Consider the following 24,072-nt stretch of genomic DNA (forward strand, 5'->3'; position numbering starts at 1 on the left):
ATTTCAGTATTGGATCTCCCTCATGATAACTTTTATCCCAATACCTGACCAGAATGTTCCATGTTTCAATTTGTGGCCCTTGTGCCCAATCCTGTCATCATGTATTTCTGAGAACAGTCTAGCTCCACCATCTCTTTGTCATCTGATCAGGATGCTGTAGACAGGAATAAGGTTTTCTCTAAGCCTTCTCTTCTTAAGGCTGAGCAAACCCATTTCTGTCAGCCTCTTTTCCTCTGCCAAGTGGTGGCAAAAAGGCAGAGTGCCTCAGTCTTCTCCCTGTCATTTGTCACTAGCTCCCCTGTCTCACTGACCAGTAGGGCTACAATCTCCTCAAACCATTTTTTGTTCCAAATATTCTCAGAAATTTCTTGCCATCCTTCACATTCTTTGCTAATTTCAAGTGCAACTAAGCTTTGGTTTTCCTGACAATTTCTGAATGGACAGGCAAGGTCTTTGCATTCCTCCTCAGTAACCTATCCTGCTTCCATCTGTGTGCATCTTTTTTTTTGTGTTTAAGCTCAGTCAGAAGCTCTGTATTCATTCTTGCCCTCTGCCAGCTTGAGATCATTCCAGTGCTCTGAGAATGTTGCCTCTGAAGATCAACCAGATCACCCCAGACATTTTCCTTCCAGGACAGTTTCCTACAGGAACCTGGAGGTAAGTCCCTGAACATGCCAAAACCTACTCTTCTGAAGTTTTGGACATAGATTACTCTCAGAATCTTAAACTTCACACTCTTCACAAAAATCATTGTTACTGCAGCCTTTTACACTATCCAGCAATTGTTGTACATTTATGAGTCACAGGTCCAGGAGAGCATCTTCCCTTACCCATTCCTCTGTCACATGGACCAAGATATTACCCTCAGTACATTTCTGAAATCTCCTAGACTGATTTTGTCCAGCTATGCTGTCCTTCCAACAGGGTGACTAAGGCCCAGAGAGGAACCACAGAAGTCTGTGACTGAGACTTTCTCCAGCTGCTTAAAGAATGCTTCACCTGTGTTTATGTGTGCGCACACCTTCTTTATCAGGCAGGATGTAGCAGATAAACATTGAAGCATTCCTGTGCTTGTCTATCCTCTGATCCTTACCCAAAAGCTCACTATTCACTCCTCACCAAGGCAAAATCTACACACCTGCTTTATACAGAGCTCAACCTCTCCTCTTTGTCATCCTTACCCACCCTGTCTTTTCTGCATCCCTTCACTGCAGCACTGCAGTCATGAGAGCTATCCTACCACATCACCATAATCCTAACAAGGTCTTAGATCTACAGTTGTGTATACACAATCCTCCTGCTTTTTCCTTATGCTCACAGATTTGTGTACAAGCATTCAAGATGGGTCCCAAGTTGCACGGCTTTTATAGAGAAGTGAGAGAGCCTTCCCTGCCAGGCTCTTTGCCACATTCAGCTGCACTTTCTCTGGTGCCCTCAGTGCTCTCCATGTTATGGTAATCCTTCCTGGCATACCTCATGTAAAGCCACCCTCACTGGGTTAGGAAGCTTGCTTGCAAAGACCCCATTTGTTAAGCATATCCCAGCCAGTTGTCTCTATGACTGTGGTAACAGGAGCCAAAGGCCTGTCTGTGAAACCAGCTGTGTAGCCAAGCTTTGACACACTGTTATGCTTAGTTCACTTAGACTTTTCCCTCTCTCCTGGTCAGGATCTGACAGACATCATCTGTTCCACCTGCCCTTCACCCTCCTCTCAAGTGTAGCCATCTCTAATGAACTCCAGGTTGCTCTCAGCAGCATTGCAGGTGCCCACATGGAAGATCAGCAAAGGGTAAAAATCCAAAAGATAAACAAGCCTGTGAAGCACCTCCACACATTCCAGACTGGCTGCTGAATTACTGCCTCCATCTCCACAGGAAAGAGTCAGTCTCCTTTTACTAACATGGCTCCTACCCTTCATGCGGACACAAAATTCAGGCCCAGCTGACTTTGATCCCATACACCTGATCTGTGTGCATGGTTCCTAACCCAGTTTCCCTCTAATATCAGTGCTCCTGCATTTATTTTGAGTTGCTGCTTGGCACAAGAACTTCAAAGCTGACTTTATTTGATGGTACACAAGGACAAAGATGAGTTATTTCAATAAGTGCTGTAAATTTCAAAGTAAGTGCTGAAAATCTCTAATCTCTAGGTTTGTAGTCATCGCCAACCATTGCTAAAAATTCGAGGCAGCTTTCTGTATGGTAATACACAAGGGTTTGTACTTGGAAAAAACCAGCATTTCTACTTGGGGAGTTGATAAGTCAGACTATCTCAGTTTTTACTGCACATTCTGCTGGAATTATTAGGAGATCCAGACAACTGCATAAAGACTCAACAAAAGCCCCTGAAGGTCCGCAACCAGCTATCTTCAATAGCACAAGCTAAGATTGGTAAGAAAAGAGGACTATCCTTCACATTACAAAACATGGGACCAGTAGTACCAGTAGCAGTTCTAAGTCTCCCTAGTTCACCTTGCTGCTTAAATTTATCATTCAGATGAAAATGAAATTACTTAAAAACTAGTCTGCAAGGAGACAAACAGACATTTACAGAGCTCAAAATGCTGCTCATAAGCAGCAGGTTAAAAGAAACAGAAGATGAAGGTGTTGAATTATGTCTTTTAAAAACTTATTCTAAGGAGAATGTGACAGTAGAAGGGAATGCAAGGAGCCACAACAGATGCTGTTTAAAAACAAACAAGTCTCTTATTTCCCAATCAAAAATTTTTAGAAGAATGCAAATCTGAAGCAACCTTGAAAAAAAGCCCGAAAGAAAAACAAAGTTGTGTATCTTTAGACCTACGCATGGTAGGTCTGCCTCTTTTCTGTAAATATTTGCTTCATGTTATTTAAACTTGTTTAAAAGGTTCATTAAATATGTGAATGCTCTTCTTGAGGCCTGAAAACATTCCTGAGCTCTCCTGCAATGGCTAACCCTTTCACCTTCCTTTTTATTGTTTTGAAGAAGAAAATTAACTTGAGAAAAGCACAAAAAAGGTGAACCTTCCTCACCAAGACTCAAGATGCTTGTGGAAAGAAATATGAAAAACAACGAAGTATTAACTCATAGAGAAATGCAGAAGCATCTACAGCAGAGAAATGTCAGTCCTTTGAAGACTGCATATAATCCAGATCCTATCTGAACGTAAAAATGAATGCTTTTAAAATTCATTTAAGAAAAGGGGTCCAATGTTCTCTTAAAGGCATACCAATGTATGAACTTATAATTGTCATTGGGGTACAAGAAGCAACATTAACAGGTCATTGGTTAGGATACCCACAGAATACTGTACACACTGTACTGTGATCATTGACAAAGATGAGTTATTTCAATAAGTGCTGTAAATTTCAAAGTAAGTGCTGTAAATCTCTAGGCTTGCAATCATCGCCAACCATTACTAACAATTCGAGGCAGCTTTCTGTTGTCTGGATTTTCCATTTTAAGATGACACATGTTAAACATAGGGCAAACAATTCATTCTGCCCTGGCCTTACATAAGTGACACTGCAGGCTATCCCTCGAAATAACGTTGGAGAGTATGGTCAAGAAACGCCACCTGCTGTCTCCTGGATCACTGTTCCAAAAGGCTGCTGCAGTGCAAGGAGATGCACAAAACTCATGCTTCATTTTACTGGAGGAAGAACATCTGAGTATGAAAAGAGCAATCCTTTTCCACACAAGAATACCCCAAAGAGCTCTCAGATCCTCACCATAGCTACTTATAACACCTAAAATGTTAAGCAGCCCTTCCTACAGAATCTCCTGAAACCTAGAGAAAAAAATGCAGCAATTCACTTTGAAATATAAATGCCTTGGGTTTTTTTTTTCAGATTGTTACAAATAAAGTTAATTGATTTTAAGAATGTTGACTTCTCTTTGAGTTCAAAGTTCATCACTGATAAAAACTGAGTATCAATTCCAGTAACAATGCTCATCCTATTTTCTGAGGCTGTCTCCATGAGAGCGGTCTAGCAACTCAGCCTTTGACATTCCATCCACTCTAATCCAGCAAAACCCCTAAGTATTTGCTTGTCTTTAGACAAGCTTGGGTTCCTGATCCTGGGTGCTGGGATACCAGGATTAAACTCCAACTAATTACACTCAACTAAGCATCAGATTGAAGACTCTTCAACACAAAAGTCAGTGTGAATCTCGATGCACCAAAAGATGAATCCATAAATAATCACCCAAATCCAAGATTACCCAAATAACAGACTCTGGGACTTCTATGACACAAATTAGACTTAGCTGGAAATCAGCTGCATAAATATTAGAACTTCCTTATGTCTCCCAGCTTTTTTCTTCTTAGGGGAAAATATTAGCAGTCTTCTACAACACTTCTAGAGCAACAGTCAATATTCTAATTTTAATTGTCTGAATTTTGTGTGTGTTTCTTTGAACTTATCCTTTAATCTTAAGTCCCTGCTTTCTTTTTCTATTGAAGTACTGTTAGTTAAGTGCATCCTTTCTTTTTCAAGACAAAAATGTTCTCTCTCTAAAAAAAAAACAACTTACGAATAAACCTCAAGAAAACAATAACCTCAAGAGAACAAGTAGTCAAGAGAAAAAAGAATGGAAAACATCAAATATTTTGACAATTTTAATAAAAGTTATGATTACTTCAGTTGCAGGTAGGATACAGCCTTAGTTAGGAAGCTAAACAATTCTGATTAGAATGAACAAGCACACATGCACAGTCCAGGGACACAACAACTTCTTGCAATTTATACAAGTTTTAAAGTGCCAAGTGAGGAAATTAAACAGAACTGACTTTATTTATTTGCTCTGCAAAGCTAAATGGGTCAAAATGTCTTTGATGGCATTTAAAAATGTGGTATTTATACACTTTCAACACCAAACAGTTGTCCCAATTGTACTGGATGACACCAGACAGTTTTCCTGTCCATACAAACAGAGTAAACTGAACAGTAATCAATTCCTTTAAATCCTTACCGCTAATCCTTGCCACACAGCCTTTACAAATCTCATATCAAATTAATTTGCAGAGAAAAGTTTGAGAACTTCTCAAGGGTCGACATAGTATTGGTAATGTGGAAAGAATTTTCAACAAAGGGAAACTACATGTGGTATTACATACTACACAATATTACAGAAAAAGTAATAGCTGTGTTTTTAGATTAATGTATGCAGTACTCAAGTCTACACCACCAATCATAAAAAAGGCACACAGGATTCACAGAAGCATGATACACACTTCATATTATTCTTCACTTGCATGAAATTCCATCTACTTTGTAACAGTTTTCATACATTTTAAATATTAACAAGACACACTGTGACAAAAGAAATAAGTTTCAGAGCTAGAGCTTCAGAAGGCAACATCCCAGTGACTGAAGCCACATTTGTTTTGAAGCATGGACGGGTTCTTGTTTCTTCAGTGTCTCACTGTCTTCAGTGATATAGATGCAGATATTCATTCACAGAAAATATACTCTGAGCTATGACTTTTGCTTGAGTGGGGCAGAGACAAAATAAACAGAAGGTAGAGATAATGCAGCCCAACTTGGCAAGTATCAAGCTGAGTTCCACCTAGTCATATGTTCACAAGACTGCCAAGTTCTTTTGTCAACGTGTTCATCACTTCACATGCAAAGGCACCCAAAGGCACATGAATGTTAGCCAATGCATATCCGTTTCCAATTCCTTCTGTTCCGGATGGTGAGTTTGTTCAGATTCTTGGGTACACAGGACTCACAGACACAAACAGCTTTTTATTGCTAGAGTCCAGCACATTTGATCTAGAGTAATTAAAGCTGGACAAAATAAAGCTTCTTTGTACTTTTTTTTTTAGTCCAAAAACAGGGTAAACTATGCAGATAGTGTAATTATAGCTAAAAATGTGATCATAATTGCTCTAAAAAACTTTTTATGACTTAGTTGCAAATTTTCATCAAGACTGGCTTATCCCAGGAATCTTAATATCAGAAAATGAGAAGGAAGCAATGTCTGCAGTCACTCACTCTGAGAGTTACTTTTGATCAGGAATCTCCTTCAAGTGAGAAAGCAACCCCTTGGTTACCATGCTAATTCCTATGGCATTTCCATGATCCCAGTTGATAGTAAAAAAATACTAATTTATTTCTTTAGAAGAAAAAGATAATAAAGTGAACAAAAGATGCATGCTTCCCCCTGATTCTCTTGAGATCTACAGACTTTGAATTAAGAGTTCAAGCACTTTCATGCTTTTTTTCTGGACTCTTGCCTGCCTCTATCCTTTCAGTCAGAACATTTAATCTGATGAAGATCAAGTTTTCTTCTAATGAACCACAGAAGTCAGGTCAGATACTCATAACACTTTGGTCGCTTTGCTCACTTCCATCCGTTCACTTCCAGAATATTTAGCATAGGAAAATCCTGATACAAAAGCCTAATGAAAAAGTCAAACCGGTCTATCACTCCCATTTCTGGACAACACACAAATACCCATTGTCACAGCATGTTTTTAGGATCAAAACTGAGACATGGAAGCTACATGATCTGTATTTACAATGAAATTTTATACAAACAACTTAAAACTCTCACTATGTAAAAATGGAACAGACATTTAATTTGAATCTGGATTATAAGAGATGCTATCAGCAGTTCAGTTTGGCACCAAATACTGAGCTATCCTAACAACAGATTTGACCAAAATGGATTTGGATTAGCACCCTGACAGCCCAATTGTTTCTGATTTAAAAGCTTTGCAGTGGTCTTCTTTGAACTAGGAATCTGGAAAAGCATGTCTTCTAGTGTGCACATGGTTATCTGTCCTGAAGCTTGCAGTTTCATATAAATATTTCCTAATTTGACAGAAAGGTCAGGGCTCTCTTCCATCTTTTCCCTGACTGTAGCCAGCTAAGGAAGAGAAAATAACATATTGTTACAATTCAGCAAGTGTAGCTCTCATTCTATCACCACACTGAAGAAAAGCAATAACTCATAGAAAAAAAAAAGTACACAGTGTAAGATAGGTGGCTAAGACAATGACTCATAAGATGAGGATTTTATGAGAAGTACATTATGCATCACCACAAAATGGTGGAAAGGCACTGGTTATCTATTAAAGAGAGGTAATTAGATTTAAAACTTCCTCAGAGTTGTACAATCCCATTTTCAGTCCCAGTACAGACAAACACAATTATTTTCTATTTAAATCCAGGAAACATAATTGCTTCCTGGAATCTACTTTCCAGATCAGCACAATTTTAATTATTATGATGTAACTTCATAAATGCACAGTACAGTACAAATCCATAAAATTCAGACTACAGAAGACTGAGAAATTCTGTTTGCCATACACAAAAGCATGAGCTCAAGTGTTAGGTAAATCCCTTAAAAATATTATTATCAATAAACTCTTGTGGAAGGGGGCAGCTAGGACTAATGCTTAGTCTCCTTTTGGCAGCTAAAAATTTCCCAAACAAAGTCAAAGTACAATACTAACACATGCAATTTTTATTGCAACGACTTTACAAAACAAAATGCTGCTTAAAGAATTTCTTTTCAACACAGCAGTTAATATATATGGGCTATGTTTTGAAAGGTTGGCCCTCCTCGTCTCCTAATATTTATAATTTTGCATATTAGTTATTAATTTTGTTTAATAGGCAGCAGTGAAAGACTAAGTACTTAATTATTAACACAGTCTTAAATGTCTTGTTCTATAGGCATATCCAAAATAATATACTAAAAAAGCTTCAGGAAAAGCAGCAGAAATGCTGACAAACTGAGAAGGTCCTCATTTGCGTTCTGAAGGAAGCCTTATTGTTCAAGGCTGTAAAAACCAGTTTTCACAGTAAAATATGGTTAAATAGCAAGAGCTACTATTTCCTGTATCACACTTCCCTGTATAGCATCATAGCTCTTTCATATATTGCCAACCTAACAATATTGCTGTTTCCAGAAACTTTATTCTCATTTCACATGAAATGAAAATGGCATAGGAGGCAAGAGATTAAATAATTTAATGCCACTAGGGAAAGTGTCACCTACATTCAGATGAAATATGAGCTTCTAGAAGCAAGATACAAAATAAAAAAGGAAGTGAACATATAAGTGTTTTGATCAAGAGCAGAGGAAGCCAGCCAGCTGTTTCAGCCTCAGAATGCACCAGAACCCAAACAACTAGAGAAGGGCAAACTCAGGCACCTGAAGTTCTGTAGGTGAGCCACCACTGTCATGGCTCAGCCCAGTACCATGAACCTTCTCTCATCACTGTATACTTACCACCTGCTCAGAAAACTCAGTTCTTTTCACAAAGGGAGATGTATCTTCCACTGCTGCCTCTAATGTATTTATTACTTCTTTTAGCAAACCAGATCTGAGCTGGACAAGGACCTTAAAAATAAAATAAAAACACACCACACAAACATTCATAAGAATGAAAATTTTTACAAAAGTGTTTGAGGAAGACATGAAGCAAAGCTGGGCAAAATTCATTTCAAGACAGTGCATTGAGAAAAATTCAACCATTGCAAAGAAAGAGATGGAATGATCAATTTCTTCAAATGTTTGAGGTTTTTTTACCAGCTGGGAGTTGGAAAGGAAGGGTGAGGCTTGAGACAAAAGTCCTCTGATGAAGCTGCACTAGCTGCTCTTGAATAATGTGGTTTTTACAGAGGTCAATGTGGTTTTTTAAGAGGTCACTTAAACACGCACATGCAGACTTTCTCTCAGATTGTAGACTGCACAACTAAGAAAAAAGATTGTTGTATGTACACATGTGGATATGGTGTGCAGAGCTGAAGGAGGCCTAAAGTGGGCAGAGCATTTACTCAGAGCTGGGTTTTAAAATCTTTTGGAGCTAGAAAGCAAAAATCATAGCTAGAAATTGTTGATGGGTCTATGCTCACACATGTAGCATTGGTCTACTTTACATTCCCACCTATGGTAGGAAGTGATTTTAAAAAGTGGGTGGAGATTGTTAACAGCTCGGAATGTAAGTCATCCAACTGACAGAAACTGTCTGTTGGCTCAAAAACAAGCTCAGCAACACTACCAACACATGCCTGTGCTAGTAAGAGGCTGGTCTTCTGTTACTTTGCACTTGGGAGTTTATTGGCCAGTGCAGGATACTCTGCAAGACAAGCATACTTACTTTAAGATTATTGTATAGTTTGTTCTCTGTTCTCATTATCTGGGAACAGTAAAATTTGGCTTGTGCTACATCGTTCTAGGAAGGAATCATAAATAATATAAAAATAGTCATACATATGTCAGAAACTTGCACATTGACAGAAAAACAACAGACTTTCACAACTCTTCAACAAATCACAATGCAGCATCTAGACCCGGCCAAGACTCCACCAAGACTCCACCCACCAAGTTGATTACACTCAACTCCACCAAGACCCACAGACACCAAACAGCACCCAGCCTGCAAAAGGAATACCCCATGCTGGAGTTCCCATGTCATCTGTCTGTTTAGTACTGTGTGTGTCTGTCACATGTAACCACCACTGAGCATGAGATTACCGAAAAGATGGAAGGTTTACACACATGCTCAGTTCAACACATGTCAGAGTAATGAAGTGCACCATATGTTACTGTGTATTTATCCTGTCCAGCCCCTCTAACCTTTTGGACACACACATTTACAATACTGTATCTATGTCATCAATTGATTTGAATAGACATTAAATGTTACACTGACATTTACTAGACCAAGCAATGCTACTTGGAATCAAGAAACATCTTTCTTACAGCAAGGAAAGATGTCAAAATTCTTTCAGCTTAAAGAACAATTAAATGTAATGTGGAGCATTATTCCATTTGCAAAACAAGAATTTTATCATGCCATTGTACACATGAATAAATTTATTTCAATTATGCTATTTTACAGTGTCTCCATTCACACAGAGCAAAGAAGACCACAGAGTGCATAGAAACTTTTAACAACTCTACTCTATTCATCTAAATTTGTTAGTAAGATCAAATTTATTGCACTTCCAGTGTCTCTGCCCTCTATTTTACCATGAAACAGAGAAGGTTCACTACATACCCAACTTGCATACACAAATTAATGGCAGAGGAAATCCAAACTTTATTCCAAACTTTAGAATTTCCTAATAGTTATTCTCCTTCTCTACTTTTCACCCTGTGCTGAGTCAGAGCCTCTTCATACCAGTACTTAGGCATATGAGATAAAGCAAAACCTCACCAGACAGAAACATATTGTGGAGAAATTCCACCTCCCTGGCAGTAGTGAAATACATATCAAAACCTTTGAGTCTGCCTCCCAAGACAAACATTTAAAAGAGATGATTGCACAAATACTTTAAATTATCATTTTAATTCTATTTAACAGAAATTACCACTAAGTAGCAGTATCCGCAGGTCTAGACACCAAACCATGGTGACACCTAACCTGTTGGCCTAACTCTATAATTTTTTAATGTTCTAGATAGTATTATCACAAAATACGTGCGCATTAGACTCAAGATATATATTTAGATTTAAAAACTTCCATATTCAATTTGTTTAATCCTACTATTTCAGGAACCTAAAAGTTCCAATACTTGAACCTATTATATAGTCATGCTTTCTCCATGTTAGCTTCCTGTCACTACCTATCTATAACAAAACTAGAGAGTATCTCTCTCTACAGAGACTCAGGAACAACTGAAACAAAGAGACTGTACCTGCTTGAGAGCAGCTGCTATTGCAAAGCAGTATGCTCGCAGTGGTAACATGTTACCTTTTAGCTGTGCTTCTTCAAGCAGTCTCACAGAGATTTTGGAAGACTCTGGGTTGCCCTGCATAGAAATATCACAGGAAGTTGTTCTTTTTTTTCTGGTTACCTGAAAGGACTATAAGCACCTGCAATCATATTTAGAAGGTACTCAGAAGTTAACATACTGTACAATCACAAAGGCGATATGTATCTGAATGCAACCAAGCAGATTTTCTGCAGCTCTTTTTGAGAAACACAACATAAAAATATGATATTTGAAGTGACAGAGGTCACAGGAGGGTAAAAATAACTTCTATTATTTTAACAACTACACCTTGCCCTAACTACTTGGGCTTATATAACAGATGAAACAGCCCCAGCAGTATCCTAAACAAACAGACATTTTCACTTTCAAATAATTTCTAAATCAGAAAGGAAGATAATTTTTGTTGTTACTTTAGTATAAAAGCTACATTAGATAGTTACTGAAAATCAACATTTTCTAAGCTTTGAACTATTGAGTACCATTCCTCTAAAGAAATCTGTGTACGTGTGAATTTGAATATTTAGCCATTTTTAGCCTCTCTTAAGGATTAATTCTTGAAAAATGCTTCCGAAGTACATATTTTAATATTTCAGCTTAAGAAATCTGCCTTTTTCCAAAACAGAAGGCTTCCATGATTGTTGGGAATTTTCAACTGGCAATACTACAAGGCAATGAGTTTAGCTGTATGCTACCTCTCAAACTATCGACTCTCCAAACCAATGCCGCTCACACTGGAAATCACAAGGGGAACTGACTGGATGCCAAACAAAATAGTATCTGTCAAACCTAAAAGCTGGCAGCAGGAAGGTTTTGTAACAATTGGTACCACCAATATGGATAAGCGTCCTCAGATTTGGTGTTGATTTCTGTTCCTAGTATTCAAAGTGTCATGCCTGCAAAATATGGTTCAAAATATGTTCCTTGAAAATTTAGAAACATTTTGACCACCAGAGGATTGATTATTATTATATAAATACTTTATTATCACCAAAAGGCCTATAGCTCTTTCCTGAACTAAAGGAAAGACCATCTGTTACCTCAGAGTATGGCAGTGCCTTACAGAGACTTAAACCATCCCAGAAGTGTTTTATAGTTGACCTCAAAAATACCTTTGTGTAAAGATTAAACATTAATTCCTCTGTTTATCCACTGGAAATAATCTGAATTTAAGCCTTGTACATTTTTCTGGTTTCTGGCAAGATTATTCAAAAGAAACCAAGAATAGTAAATATCCAGCAAAGCTTTTAATGATACCAGCACCGCTATTTCTATTATTTGATGTATTAAGTATCTTGAAGATACTTAATTTCAAGATTTTTTCTGACATGTCTTATCTTGTGTCATGAGGAAAAGCAAGTTTGAGCTTCATGTTTTCTCCTCTTCCTCTTCCTAAGAGATGAGTCAATAGATTAAGCTTTTAAAAGAGCTCCACCTAATCCTATTTAGTGCATAAAGGGTTAGTGCATAAATAGCTTACTCCCCCATTGATAGTATTTTATCCTAGTGAAAAAGCCCCACAAATTTATTGTGACTATTCAAGCCAATCAGGTAACAGCATAGAATCATCCCCTCCCCTCTTTTCATCAATAGTAATAATGGGCCAGATTCTCTATTGAAAATATATGTAGGGCCAGAAGTAGAAGAAGAAGCCTTGGTAACCTATTCCTGTTGCAAATATCTTGGATTCCAGCATTCTAACGGCAGGACATGTTAAAAAATTTGCAAACATTTTAGGAAAGAAGCAACAGCAGACCTTAAGGCAGCTTAAGTAATTGGAAATGAGAATTTCAGAAAAAACACATAAACTGCTGCTGAGGTACCATTTTAGGCTATGTCCTTGTTATCACATAAGTTCTCAGTTTCACTGTATGGTTAACTGAGAAACCTGAGGAAGCTTAGTCCAGTGGTGTAATTTTTTCCCCAGCTAGTGTCTTTATAAAAGATAAGGAAATGGAAGAAGAGTTTCCAAATGAGTTTGGGAAAGATTCATATTAAAATTTCAGTACCCTTTACCTGACCCAGAAATGCGTCTGGAAAAGGGTACTGCAGAACTGACTCAAATCTGGAGATGAAGATCAAAATAAAAAAATTCTGGGATCTCACTTTGCTATGAAAAGGGAAACTGTTCTAAAAAAAACACTCACAGAACTGATGTATTCTAGTTTCTTACCATGCTCGTGCTCTTTTTCTTTGAGCTAAACACACAGGTAAGCTCAAGGGGCTATCTGTTTACCTAAAGGCATTCATTTATGCTTCTTTTCTCCGTTCAGCTGTCCATTTTCATCAAGTGTGTAGGGAACAGATTACAGCTCTATTCCTTGCCAAATTTGTGTACAATTACAGAAATGAAATTACAAGACTGCTTGTAGGAGGAGGGGAGAAATGGATGGGGATGTCTGGCAAATAGAACATATCATGTATATGCCTTAAGGAAACGAGACTATAAAACCAATACTGAGGCTGAAGCACAGCATATTCTCTGAAGAGATGCATACATCACAGAGAAAGAATACTCTAAGGTAATCAAAAGCTGTACTAAATTTGTTTCTTAATGCTCCTGTCCATGCAACTTTTTAGAGATTCGCTTTGTCACATTAGTTTGTATGGGAAACAATGTATATGCACCACATCATGTACGATGAAGCACCTTAGGACATATATATAAGTTTAAAATATTTGCACTAGATACAAAATTATGACAGGGAAAATATGAAAATACAAAAAAAAAAAAAAAAAAAAAAGGAAGAGATAGAGAAGGCATTTCAAACACTTAATTCATAATACTTACCAATTTATAGCATATTGCAACTGCAAGTAGATAGGTTTCTTTGTTGAAAGGTACACCTTGTTTTTTCATCTCAAGCAGAACTTCCAAAGCACCTATCAAAAATATATTAGTGTTACTCACTTCATAAATTTAAGGCTGTACCTCTCATAATTGAAAAGAAGAAACAAGTCAATAAGGTATGAGTTCAACAAGTTTATTTGAAAACATGAATGCAAACTGAAATCTGTTATTTAAAAATTTCAGAAAGTTTAATGCATGGTCACTTGGATCTCTTTCAACTTAGTAAGGAGGTTTTCAGTTTACACTAGCACGTGGCCTTATTCCTCCATTATTTTTATGTGAAAATCTAAAACTAAAGTTTATACACTTGAAAAAGCCACCCTCATTGTTCCTAACTGCCCAGAAAGCTTCCACCACTGTAGGCAAACTACATAGCATCTCCTCATTAACTCACATGGTCCATTTCACAATGCTGAATCACAGAATCACTGGGTTGGAAGAGACCTTCAAGATCATCGAGACCAACCCAGCCCTAATGCCTCACCTAAACCATGGCACCGAGTGCCACATCCAGTCTTTTCTTAAACACATCCAGGAATAGTGACTCCACCACCTCCCCGGGCAAACCATTCCAGTACTTTATCACTCTTTCTGTAAAAACTTTTCCCTAATATCCAACCTGTATTTCCCTTGGCACAGCTTGAGACTGTGACGTCTGCTTCTGCATTTAGGAGGTGATCTAGGTTTTTTTTACAGTGGCCCAGTTGCAACTTTTATGACAACTGTTGGACTCAAATTTGCCAAATGTTAAGAGACCAGACGTTATGTGTTCAATAACTATCAAATAAAGGGATTTGGTTGAAAAGCTTTAAGGTGTTCTCATGGGAAGTTTTTTTAAGTTAGGTCAGACGATTTCTCCTTGTCTTCATACAGGGCCAAACTGATTTGAAGCATTGGACTTCTACATTGCAGTAGCCACTCTGAGAGACGGTACAAATAAAAAGGTACTCTTCCTTGCTCTGACACAAATGCAGAATGGAGAAAAAAATTGTTGAGGAAATGAACATTCTAAAGCACACATAGGTTTTCAATAGAGAAGAAAAAATGCTATGGGAAATAACGAAGCAAAGAAAAGTAACAGTTCAGTGAAGAGAGTTTGGGGGAAAAAGCTCTCTTGGATAACTACAATTCTGTGGAACTTGAATGGCAAGAATTGTGTGGGGAATATGAAACAAGTAGACCCTTCAATTTTTGTCACACATTACAATGCAACACATTCACATCTACAGTTATTTACACAATGTTTGGCCATCTAAAACTATAGCAAATCAGCCAATACATATATATACACACAGGCACTGCTTACAGTGAGAAGCATCCTCCCCAAAATTAATTTGCCTTAGCAAATACAATACTTACTTTCAAAATGGCCCTTTTTAAACAACATAGTCATCAAAATATGGAATGATGTACTGTCTGAGAAAAAACCATGCAAATTCTGGAGAGGAAACAGAGCAAGCATAAAAAAAATCAGGATAGTGAAGAGTCTTACTGTGCACAGCATTTAACGGGTCTTCCTACTGAAATAAGTCTGATCTTTACAAGTTCAGCATTTAACTCTCTGGGTTCCTTGACTGTCTGTCTCTCTGTCAAATGATGTCTAAATTATCAGTGACTCATAATGGTCAAAAGCTCATTAAAATTAAGCAGAAATTTCCCAGACAGTCCCCCTGTCCTATTTTAAAATGACCTCTAAGTCAATGGAAGCAGAAGTCACTGACAGTATGCAGCTGATCAACAATATATTTTGGAATGAAGTACCACCACCATGAAATTGAATTAATTTTTTGCTAATCACAATATCAAATGATCAGCACAAGAGCATGAGTGATGATGGTAACAGTATCAGAAGAGAAAGGAATTAAATTTTAGGACACTAAACACTGTGTGTTGGGAACAGACAAAATACATCAGAGGTATTGAGTTTCTGCAGCAGAATCTGGAGAAATGGTACTGTACCTGTATTCACCAGTTACTATGTACTATAAGTACAGCAGTTTCCATCTTAATGATACAGATCTCAATTTAAAAAACTGAAATCATAATAGAAACTACATATACTCTTTCTTACACATGCCTAACTTAAGAATAGTAGCAAGACTTCTCCCGTTTCTGGCTAGACATATCTCATGCCTTAATGAATTAATATCAGCGAGATTTTCATTGTCTGCCAGAGATTTTTGAAGTCACAACATTACTGAACATACTGGACCTGATTATTATCTTGCCATAATAGCACACACAGAATTTTAGAAATGTTCAGAAACAAGTCCTTCAGTTTGTTCAGCACTAAAATGGCCAAATTTCTGAGCTGATGAGTATCATACCACCTCTAGAGTATTCAGAGAGAGACTGAAGTACAGAGCAATATGGTGAACTTGTTGGTGCAAGTAACCAAAGAAATTTCAGAGGACTACCACAGAGAAACTTACAAGTGTTCATTTCCAAGAATGATTTATGCAATACAGGATGCAGGAAAGCATACATCAGCTGTATTCATTTAAGTAATTATTCTTTCATCAATATTTTTATTCAATTTTTATTCAAATGATGCAGTTATACAGAAATAAAGTTACCAATCAAACTAATATTTAATTTCCTTTTAATTACTGTGCTAAAATAAAAAAAAAAAAACAAGTACTCTGCACACCTATATTAATGTCATAGGCATCTTTGCTACTGCAACAGATCTTCAAGTCTATCAGCTCATGCAAAGCTCATGTGTAGCATACCATTACTCATATTTGACTAATAATAAGCTCAACAAAATGTTTAATATATATACAGGGGGAATTACCTGATCTTTGATAAGTTCTACTGCAGGTCTTTCAAGGTCTAGCTCATAACACAGTCTCATAAAGAGTGGACCAAATTTAAAATTATGTAAGGCTGTGATTCTATTCTGCTCATGGTACCTATGGGAAAGATTAAAAAATTAATCACACAGGGCATGGAATTTACCAAGGCAGAACAACTTTAAATAGACATCAAGACCTGTAGGTGCAATGACTGTGGCACACTTTCCTAGCTGCACCAGCCAAAGATATATAGATAACAGGAAATCAGTTCTAAGGAAAATTATTGTTTTGATCAAACAAATAAATTAACTGGTAATAAATAATCTCTTTTATTACCAATAAAGCAAAGTTCATTGAATAAATAATAGAATGGATCTCTGCCTTGAAAATTCTGAGCTACTTTACCTTCTATTCATGGAATAACAGCAAAGGAAGTCACAGCAGTTTATTTTAGCAGCAGTAACTCAATAAAAAGATAAAGCATTTCACTGTTTTCTTTATAGCCTCTATATTGTACTTGCTAGGAAAATTTCCATTCACAAAACCTTCTGCTATTGACTACTGGTTGCAGACCAATTTATAACCAGGTGTGTCTTGGCTGGAATGCCCTAGAACCTCTGTCTTGCAGCTATGGGATAATTTTTCTCTCCAGTTCACCATACCCTAGGACACCACTTTGCTCCCGTAGCTTAACTCTCCTTTGACCTGAGAGTCTCTAAAGGGTCGGAAGATCAAAAGTATTTAAATAAAAATACAACCTTAAATTAAGGAATTAACTACGCATATTGCAATTAGGGCAAGACCTCAACTGCAGATATAGCCTAGGGTGATCTGATAAAAGCAGAAAGATAAAAACAGAAAAGAGAGTTACCTGTAAATAATTTTTCTGGCTAGTTCCACATCAGATGAATTCTGACATAAATGCAGCAAATTTTTTAATTCATTTCTGAGAATGATTCTGTTTTTCTTTAGTTTTTCTTTGATATTTTTAAAATATTGATCTGAAAACAAAACACATACAGCAGCAGTCTATAGACAATTCCATCACCTGTGTCACATACTTAGTACCTGAAACATGCAGACTCAGTGAAGCAGAACTCTTGTTTTTTTCACCAAGAAAACTGCATGAAACTTCTAACACACAAGCATGCCACTATGTCCCCACAAAGTTATGTCAGACTTAGAAAACCAAGGAGATGCTTACTGTGAACTTAATTTTACAATATATGTTATGGAGCCTACCAGGTAATGAAAAAGTTTTAACAAGGAACAAAGTTTTGTGACATTTTATGTTCTTTTTCTGAAAGGCAAGCAAGCAAACAAAACCATTTCTACTCAGCTTTCAAATGACCATAAGAACTTCTACTCAATACTGTTCAGACAGAAGACTTAAATTCCTTCACAGCTGATGAACAATGAAGACTTTCACACATCATCTCCCTATTTCTTTAAATAGCCATAAACTTGGAGTTGCTACCCTTCTACTCCAAAAGACAGGGTTCTCTATCCAGCACATTTTCCTATGACAAAGCAAGCAGAAAGACTTGTCGTTCAGCTGGTAATTTCTCTGACTCAGATATACACAAGATTAAAACCACATGTACTACCGAGCAGCTCCATTCCTGTCATGGTGCTGCCAGAATCTTGGGCTGGGAAATGAACTTTTTTGCAGCAGTTGCTGGGCCACTGCTGTTCCTAAGCTAGTAACCTGCACAAGAGGTGCAAAGTAGGCACCCCAGAGAACAATGTGTACAGTTACTTAATACACACATCTGTGCCAACATGCAAATACAAGTCCTTACTCAAGAGTGAGGTGCAGAATTGAAGCCTGTGAAGCCAGATGAATGCGTACGTACAAGTATGTACATATAACAGCTGTGATGTGTTCAAAGATGTGCAGGAATTTAAAAAATATTTGGCATCTGAACTGTACTTACATTATTCTAGCTAACTGTACAACTGCTGTAGCTAATAATATAACTATTGTAACTACTGTAAAATAATTGTAGTTAATATTTGCCTCACAACAACAATAAATAATAGCTATTATTTTTCTGTATAAAAGTTATTACTGCTTTTCCCTAAATTTCTAAACAAAGTTTATTACTAACCATAGTTTTTTTCATGTTTCAAGTATAACATTAAACACTCAATACAGAAACCACTCACAGATACAGACAAATAGGTGCTTGGAACAATGTTTTCAGTAGTTTTCAAAGGATTCAGTTTGCACAAAACCAGAAGGTCTACTATAATCTATAAAGCAAAATATTTGGCTTCTACTAACCTGCTTTAGCAGAAATGATTGTCCCCCAGCAGAAATGTCAATGTTTCTCAAGTACAGGATGAATAAATTACGATATGAGTATATCATTATCCCAGCAAAATATAACAATATTATGACGCACAACCACACAATTTAAATTCTACTTAACACAGAAAAAATATCAGGATGATTTTACTTCCCTCTCTGTCCCAGAAGAGTGGGTTATATAAAATGAGATCTGATTATTTGTCTCTTCTTGCCTTAAAATTAACTACAACCTTTGGAACAGTTGTCAGTTTGTATCACTAGCACACTCACGCATGATAAACCAGGAATTTTACCTTGTTTTTCTTAAATAATAAGGGCAGCTTCATGTTTATACTTAAGTTTATAAAAGAAAGGAATTTGTATCCATTTTGAATAGCATGACAAGATCAGAAAAAATCCACTGATCCTGCTCCTACAATTATTTGAAAAACCTGGATTTGTTTTTCATATTCTGAGTAGCATATATCAATTGGAATCAAATGTACAACTGAGAACACACATTAGGCAAAAAAAAAAAAAAAAAAAAAAAAAAAAAAGCTAACAAAATGTAGGGAGCAAATAAAAAAAAAAACCTGTGAAAGCCCTTTCCTGGATAGCAGCATAACTATTTAGCTTTGTGTTAACTTTCTGTGCTGCTTTTATACTTAAAGCAAGGTTTGTAGACTGAAATAGTTTTTTCTGTTTGACTATCTAACAAAGTTGGAAAAGTGAGGGCACAAACATTACAAACATTTGAGGTCTTGTGTAAATACTTTACAAACATGAAAGCTTCTCTACACGTATTCTCAACACAGCATAACTAATACTACATTTCATTCTACAAAGCCTCAGATCTTCCAACAATGTTAAGTACAAAATATTAGCAAGAGGAAGACATAATTTGTTTCTTTAAATGAGGTCAGTTGATGTCATATTATTGTGACTTAGACTGTTTGTTTCCTAAGACTCATGCTAAAGTGGTGACTAAGAAACAAATGGTATACCTTTATTGCCATGCAGCTCATTTCTAATTGCCACTTTCATCTGCTGAAATTTCTGTAACTTTATATCTTCTTCTGTTAGCAGATACCGCTTCCCTGCCATAAGAAAAAAAAAGAGGAAGGTCAAGTTTTATGTTACACTGTATGATTTAATAGTATGGAACCTAGCATGTATGAATTACAGACAACTGTGCAATGCCAGACCATTGGGATAGGACTCTAAAAAACAGACTGCAAAAACTGCAGTTACTCACATCACTGACAAAACGACCCAAATAATATGTCACAGCTTTGCAGAGCTTATGTGTACAAGGAAGAAGAAGTATCTAGTTATTAGATGTGCAAAAGAAAAAGTAGAGGCTATATTCCTCTCCACTAAGCCAAGGTATAAGAAGATTCTGCACAAAATTCCTGCTCCCCCCTTTACACTTTTATAAGGATTTGTCTTGTTTTCCTTTGTTTTCCACAATTCACTAGTGTCTCGACTTGTTTACCCCACAAGTGCTGTCCTTACTACTATAAAATATACCATTCTGGAAGCTCCAAATGCAGTAGAGGTCACAAAAAGCTTTTTTTTAAATTTATAAAAACAAATGTATTATTTGGATTGTAGTAACGCTGTGGAGACCTAGTAACGTTCTGCTGCTGCACAGACGTCAGAGGTAAGACAGTCACTAAGACTAGAATGTCAAAATTAACTTTGGGTGCTGACTTTAACTGTGCTGTGTTGCAAGCTGCTTTAAAACAAGCATCATGCAAAAGCTATTTGACAAGTTTTTACTGTCACAAAAACAGGTGTCCAGAGGATTTTTATTTGCAACTACTGACGTAGTAACAGAGAGTCACAATAACAGCTTACACTGTTATAATGTAATATTTTAAGGTTTTGACTTGTAACGAATTATTCTAACCATGAAAGCACACGGGCAAGTATTGAACTGTGTTAGGTTGTTTATTATTATATTCTGCATATCCCTAGGAAAAGGTAACTGGCCATGTAAATAAAAACACTTGTTTTCTAAGCACGTGAACCATGATAATGACACGCCTCGTAAAACCTGAAGAAAAAAATCCACTAAATGGCACATTTATCCATTAAATTTAATTTAAACAGTTCCAATGGGTAAACAAATACATTTTATTCAGCATGAAATTGACCTGCATTACACTGCCATTTCCCTTCCAACAGACCTCTGTTGATTTAGCACTGAAAGACCATTCTTGTCATGGGCCTCTCCAAAGCTGGCGCAGAAATCGTGCTGGTGCCTGTGGTAGGACTAGTGCACCACATATCATGGACAATCAGTTGTCAGGGTCAATAGAGAGATTAGGGAAGCAGAATTTTATTTTTCTTGAATTCAATTTGCTGAATTGTACTGCTTTCTTAGACACATACCATACAGTGTAAGAGAAATGTTCCAAAACCAAAGGGACTGCCAAGGAAAAAAGAGGGAGATGAATATGAGAGCTGGCATGTGCAGGTGGTGCAGACTATCCCAGAGAACTCAGTCAACTAAACTGCTTAGCGTCAGGCACACTGCAACCCTCTACATGGCCAGTCCCTGAAGGGGATGGGCAGAACTCCAGTCAAAGAGAGAGAGGTCTCCATGTCTTTGAGGGGTATAATAGAGGTGTAACCTGAACAAAACTTTCAGCACTGCTGGCACAGCAGGACAGGAGCCCAGCCAGAGCCTAGGCTGGGGAGCCCTCTGCCATACACCTCTTTTCCATGCGTCCCTTTTTCCTTATCTCTGAATCCCAGGGTCTGGATAAGGCTGTCACCCTCCCAGAATAAATACACATTTATGAAGCTGCATGTTTATTTGTTTGTTTGTTTTTAAATGTCATATCCTGACAACAGCAAGCAGGGGATACACTGACTAACGCTGACCTCTGGGGTGACCCGATTGCAGCCTTTCAGTGGGGCCTGCAACAGAGCTGGAGTGGCAGGTGCACAGGACCATGTAGTGGTAGGACATGTGGGAATGGCCTTCGACTGAAGTCAAAGGCTTTGATTAGAGAATAGGTTTAGGTAATATATGAAGAAGAAATTCTTTACTGGGAGGGTGGTGAGACAGTGGAATAAGTCGCTCAGAGAAGCTGTGGGTCTAGCCTTCCTGGACATGCTCAGGGCCAGGCTGGATGGGGCTCTGAGCAACGTGGTCTAGCGGAAGGAGTCCCCAAGGCACGGGGTTCACAGTGGATGATATTTAAGGTCACTTCCAAGCCAGGCCACTATGGGATTGCTGCACCGATTCTGTGACGCCGTCTCTCCCCGGCGTGGACCTTCGCCGCGCCAGCTCGGCCTGTCCACCGCAGCACACTGCGCGGCGCTCAGCCAGCGCCGAGCGGGGCACCCGCGCAGGAACTACAGCTCCCGTCAGGCACACAGCTGGCAGCGCCGGGCGGGCCTGCCGGGAGTTGCAGTACTTCGGTAGCTCCGCAGACAGCGGGCAGCCCCGCGCCCCGGCAGGGCATCCCGGCGCCCACCCCCGCCGCACAAGCCGCGGTACCTGCGGGCGCGCAGGCCCAGCCGCCCGAGGCAGGCGGGCAGATCGCCGAGCGCCGCGCCGCCTCCCGCGCCGCCCGCCCGGAGCCGCCCGCCAGCACCGCCGCCATCTCCCAGCCGAGCCCGCGGGGCGGGGCGTTCGGAGCACCCCCGCCCCGCTCCACCGCCCGCCTCCTCCGGCCTCGGCGCCATGGCCGCCCCCATGCTCCGGCGCGCCGTGCTCTGCAGCGGGAGCGCCCTCGGCGCGGCCCCAGGTCGGTGCGCTGCTGGCGGGGTGGGGGAAGCGGCGCTGGCCGTCGTGGTTTCCGCCGGCTGCGGTGGGGAGCATGAGCAGGGACGGGGTGTTACGTAGGGACTTCGCTCACCTTTCCCTCTTCATCTCCTTCTATGTTTATGTGTGGAACTGGAGATTGCTTACAAGACGTTTAATGGCTAGTATGTAGTGCAGGAGACTGTTCGCAATTTGTTTTTTTTAATAGATAATTCCCCGAGCCGATTTCATAGCTCGACATGGTAGGACCTGTATTTTTGGGTTAGAGCAAGCCACGCGGAATTGTACGGGGGGCCGCCAAACCCGCGGCAGTGCGTTTTCAGGAACACTGGTCCTGGCGGGGACCGAGGCGCCACCAAGGCTGGTGTTTTGGAAAGCCCAAAGACCTGACCTTTGGGAAGAAGTGAGCCCGGTAAGGCTGGGTGCCCTGTGCTAGCGGTGGGTGCCTGCCGCTCCTTCCGCCCTGGCCGAGCACGCGTTTCTCTGCGCCGCGCCCTGGTGGCTGGGGACGCGCGGCCCGGCCGGGCCCCCGGGATCCGGGCCTGGCCTCGGAGCCCCGCAGCGCAGCGCTCGCACTCGCGGGGCCTGTGCTGCGGAAAAGCCCTGGAAAGCCTTGTGCTTGCTACTGGCATCCCTAGCTGTGAATGAATGAATGAATGAATGCATGAATGACTTTTTGTTTATGCTGAAGGAAAAAAGCGACAATAAAAGACCCAAAAACCCGCCACACCAAACCCTCCCCCCGAATCTTTTTTGTGTCTCTTTTATCCACATAAGGAAAAATACTGCTAAAAGAAGCGCCACCAGCAACCGGAAATACCTTTTTTTAAAATTTTTATTTTCTGTTTGGTCAAGTGTTGTACATAATTTTGAAGTCTGACTGTGGAATTCTGTGTTTTGAATCTTTTTGATGACAGTTTCATGAGGTGTTCAGTGCAGGATGTGTGGGTATAATTGCGTGTCAGAAGAGTGATAAAAAGGAAAAATTGTTTCACAACCAAAACGAAACTTATAGTGCTAGCAGATGATATTTTAGATAAAGGCTTTGAAGTAGTTGCTAAGACTTCTGTGTAGCATTATACTATCTATTTTTAAAATATTCTTATTTCATAACGTTAATTCCTGCGACCTTCTGCATGTAGTTCTGTATCTTCCTTCAACAAGTCTTATCCAGGTGTTTCTCATGCATTTTCAAGACCTCATCATCTATGGCTGATTGACAGATTCTTCCAGCTGAAGCATTTTCTGTTCTGTTTCAGAAGCTAGCACAGCATCTTGAGCAGTTTTTGTGGTACAAAGAGTGTTTGGAAAAAGCTTTCAAAAATATTTCAGTGAGTCTGCAGTTCATAGGAGATTGAAGAGTGGCAATTATAAAAATAAAAGTATTTTCAGTGAGATATGCCTTTATAGGTGGAAATAACCATTCAGCTACAACAGAGAAGTATGTTTGTGTGGGTTTTTTTTTTTGTTTTTTTTTTTTTTTTGCTTGTGTTTTTGATCTACATTTAGCTAATTGCTAACATTTGATGAGAAAGGTCTGTGTGCACAAATAAGTTGCTTTTAATGTTGAGCATTTTTTTTACCTTTACAAATTGTTATTTTTCTAAATATGGAGTTTAGGTTTGGAAATA

General features: G+C 38.8%; 2 protein-coding genes across 2 annotated transcripts in view; one reads left to right on the forward strand and one right to left on the reverse strand.

Annotated features, from left to right (window-relative positions):
* Positions 1–4,620: 4,620 nt before the first annotated feature.
* Positions 4,621–22,362, reverse strand: PTCD2 (pentatricopeptide repeat domain 2; the record flags this gene model as incomplete). Its single annotated transcript, XM_084224829.1, is given in 11 exon segments — positions 4,621–6,858; positions 8,230–8,340; positions 9,101–9,175; positions 10,644–10,757; positions 13,510–13,601; positions 14,929–15,007; positions 16,367–16,484; positions 17,239–17,368; positions 19,665–19,757; positions 22,175–22,319; positions 22,321–22,362. Coding segments are annotated over 11 exon segments (1,230 nt in total). The 3' UTR covers positions 4,621–6,627.
* Positions 22,282–24,072, forward strand: part of MRPS27 (mitochondrial ribosomal protein S27) — a 42,655-nt gene continuing 40,864 nt past the window's right edge. Inside the window, exon 1 of the mRNA XM_084224830.1 lies at positions 22,282–22,424. Within this exon, the coding sequence (XP_084080956.1) occupies positions 22,361–22,424 (64 nt within the window). The 5' untranslated portion in view covers positions 22,282–22,360. The remainder of the gene's footprint in view (positions 22,425–24,072) is intronic.

Source organism: Fringilla coelebs (genome assembly GCF_963513975.1).
Source record: "Fringilla coelebs genome assembly, chromosome: Z".
NCBI lineage: Eukaryota > Metazoa > Chordata > Aves > Passeriformes > Fringillidae > Fringilla > Fringilla coelebs.